Here is a 1628-nt window from a genome sequence, read left to right on the forward strand (position 1 = left end):
TGGCTAATTCAGTTGCCTCTCTCGGATCTTAATGGTGTACAATTTAGAACGGCATTTACATAAATTAGGTCTTGATGGCGACTTCCTCGATCTCTGCACCTGTTGAGTAACAAGGAGAAGAAGTGAGGCCTCTTTTCTTGGATACGACAGTTGCAAGGAGCTGGTAGCTGTCCACAATCGACGAAGTCTCCCTCAATTGTGTTGCCCATTCCATCATCTGTGCTTAGGAATGGGACAGTGGTGTCACAGTTGGCAGCAGTGTACCGATCACCGGATGTTAGCTTATTTACCTATCACCCTCTAGGTCCCTGCCACGAAGCTAGAGGCATGTGTTCAGGCTGCTCTAATTGCTTGCAAATATACGTCAAGAGTGGATAGTCCTGTTCTTCGTCATGGTGGAGACCTTGGAGTGTATGAGTTTGCTTCATTGTTCTTCGTGGTGTCAGTTTTGCCTTTCTTTTAACAGGTAAGGTGGTCACTCGTTGATTTTGCGTCTTTGGAAGTGCGCGGCACTCTGAACGGAATGCATTGCAATGACCGCCAAGTGTCTTGTTGTTGATAGTGGCGTCTGGCAAGGAGGGCGACCATGGAGCGGTTATTCTCTCAGGAGGTACATCCAACTGTGGGGAGCTGTGGGTGAACTTGTGGCTTGTGGATGTTACGTTAGCAGTTGTTGCACGCCTTGGTTGACGGGTATTAATAGTAATGTGGGATTTCCCTAGATTGACCTTAACATGGGTGGAGGATGAGTCGACCTTCTTGTTATTTCTTAAAATCGTCTGGGGGCGAGGGTGCAGGACGCTGCATGCCAACGAGTTCTTAGAAACTTTATGTGCTTGTGTGCTTGCGCGTAGGCGAGGTTGCGGGTATAGCGGTGATATTGGATGTGACAACGGTAGTGGTCTCTTCGGTAGAGCCTTTGGAGCACCACTGGTTGTGGGGTTCATGCCGGACAGTCCCACTTGACCGCTAATGCTGCGGAAAAACTCGGGCGTAGAAATAGGAGTGATGACAATGGAGGTCCGTTTCGTCGCGGCCATGGATCCCGATGACTTTGGAGAGGTAACAATACGGCTAACGTTCTTCTTTTCAGTGGTACACTGCTTATGAATGGAGTCCCGAAGTTTTGTGGTTTTTCCATCCACAGCACCTGCATTCACACGATTTCCTCTGCCGCTGCCACTGACACATCTATTGCTTGCAATCTTCTCTTCACAGCACGACTGCATTGAGATGTGATGTCCAGACAATACTCTTCAAATGTGGTCACATGACCCCTAATCCACATGTGACCTTTATACAGTCTATGGGTGGCAACAAATTGGGACAGGTGATTCAAAATTCTCGTGTCTGGCAAGTTACCTCTCTTGTAAGCCACTTCAGTGCTCCCAATTACCTTATGTCTATAGCTAAAATGCCTATCCTGCGAAAATAAACTATGGCTTTGCATGTATTGACTGCACCTGCCCAAACTCACGTCCAGTTGTACGAATTGAGCGCGAACGCGAGATTGTGCTTCCATTTATTGACGGCCCTTTTCCTTCATATTGGGTCCGTAGGCCCCTACCCGGCAACAGTAGGCAGGTGCCAGCCAACACGCAGATGTGATAGACGGAGTGCAACCATTG

The 1628-nt window shown here is 48.3% G+C and overlaps 1 protein-coding gene across 1 annotated transcript in view; it reads right to left on the minus strand. All coding sequences in view use genetic code 11, as the record gives it.

Annotated features, from left to right (window-relative positions):
* EGR_10649 (hypothetical protein) overlaps window positions 1-1628 on the minus strand; it is a gene marked incomplete at both ends in the record, with an annotated part of 12850 nt that overhangs the window by 3416 nt on the left and 7806 nt on the right. Inside the window, one exon of the mRNA XM_024499898.1 lies at window positions 298-1254. Coding sequence (XP_024345694.1) covers window positions 298-1254 — 957 coding nt within the window. The remainder of the gene's footprint in view (window positions 1-297; window positions 1255-1628) is intronic.

This window comes from Echinococcus granulosus, assembly GCF_000524195.1.
Source record: "Echinococcus granulosus chromosome Unknown EG_S00246, whole genome shotgun sequence".
In the NCBI taxonomy this organism is placed as follows: domain Eukaryota; kingdom Metazoa; phylum Platyhelminthes; class Cestoda; order Cyclophyllidea; family Taeniidae; genus Echinococcus; species Echinococcus granulosus.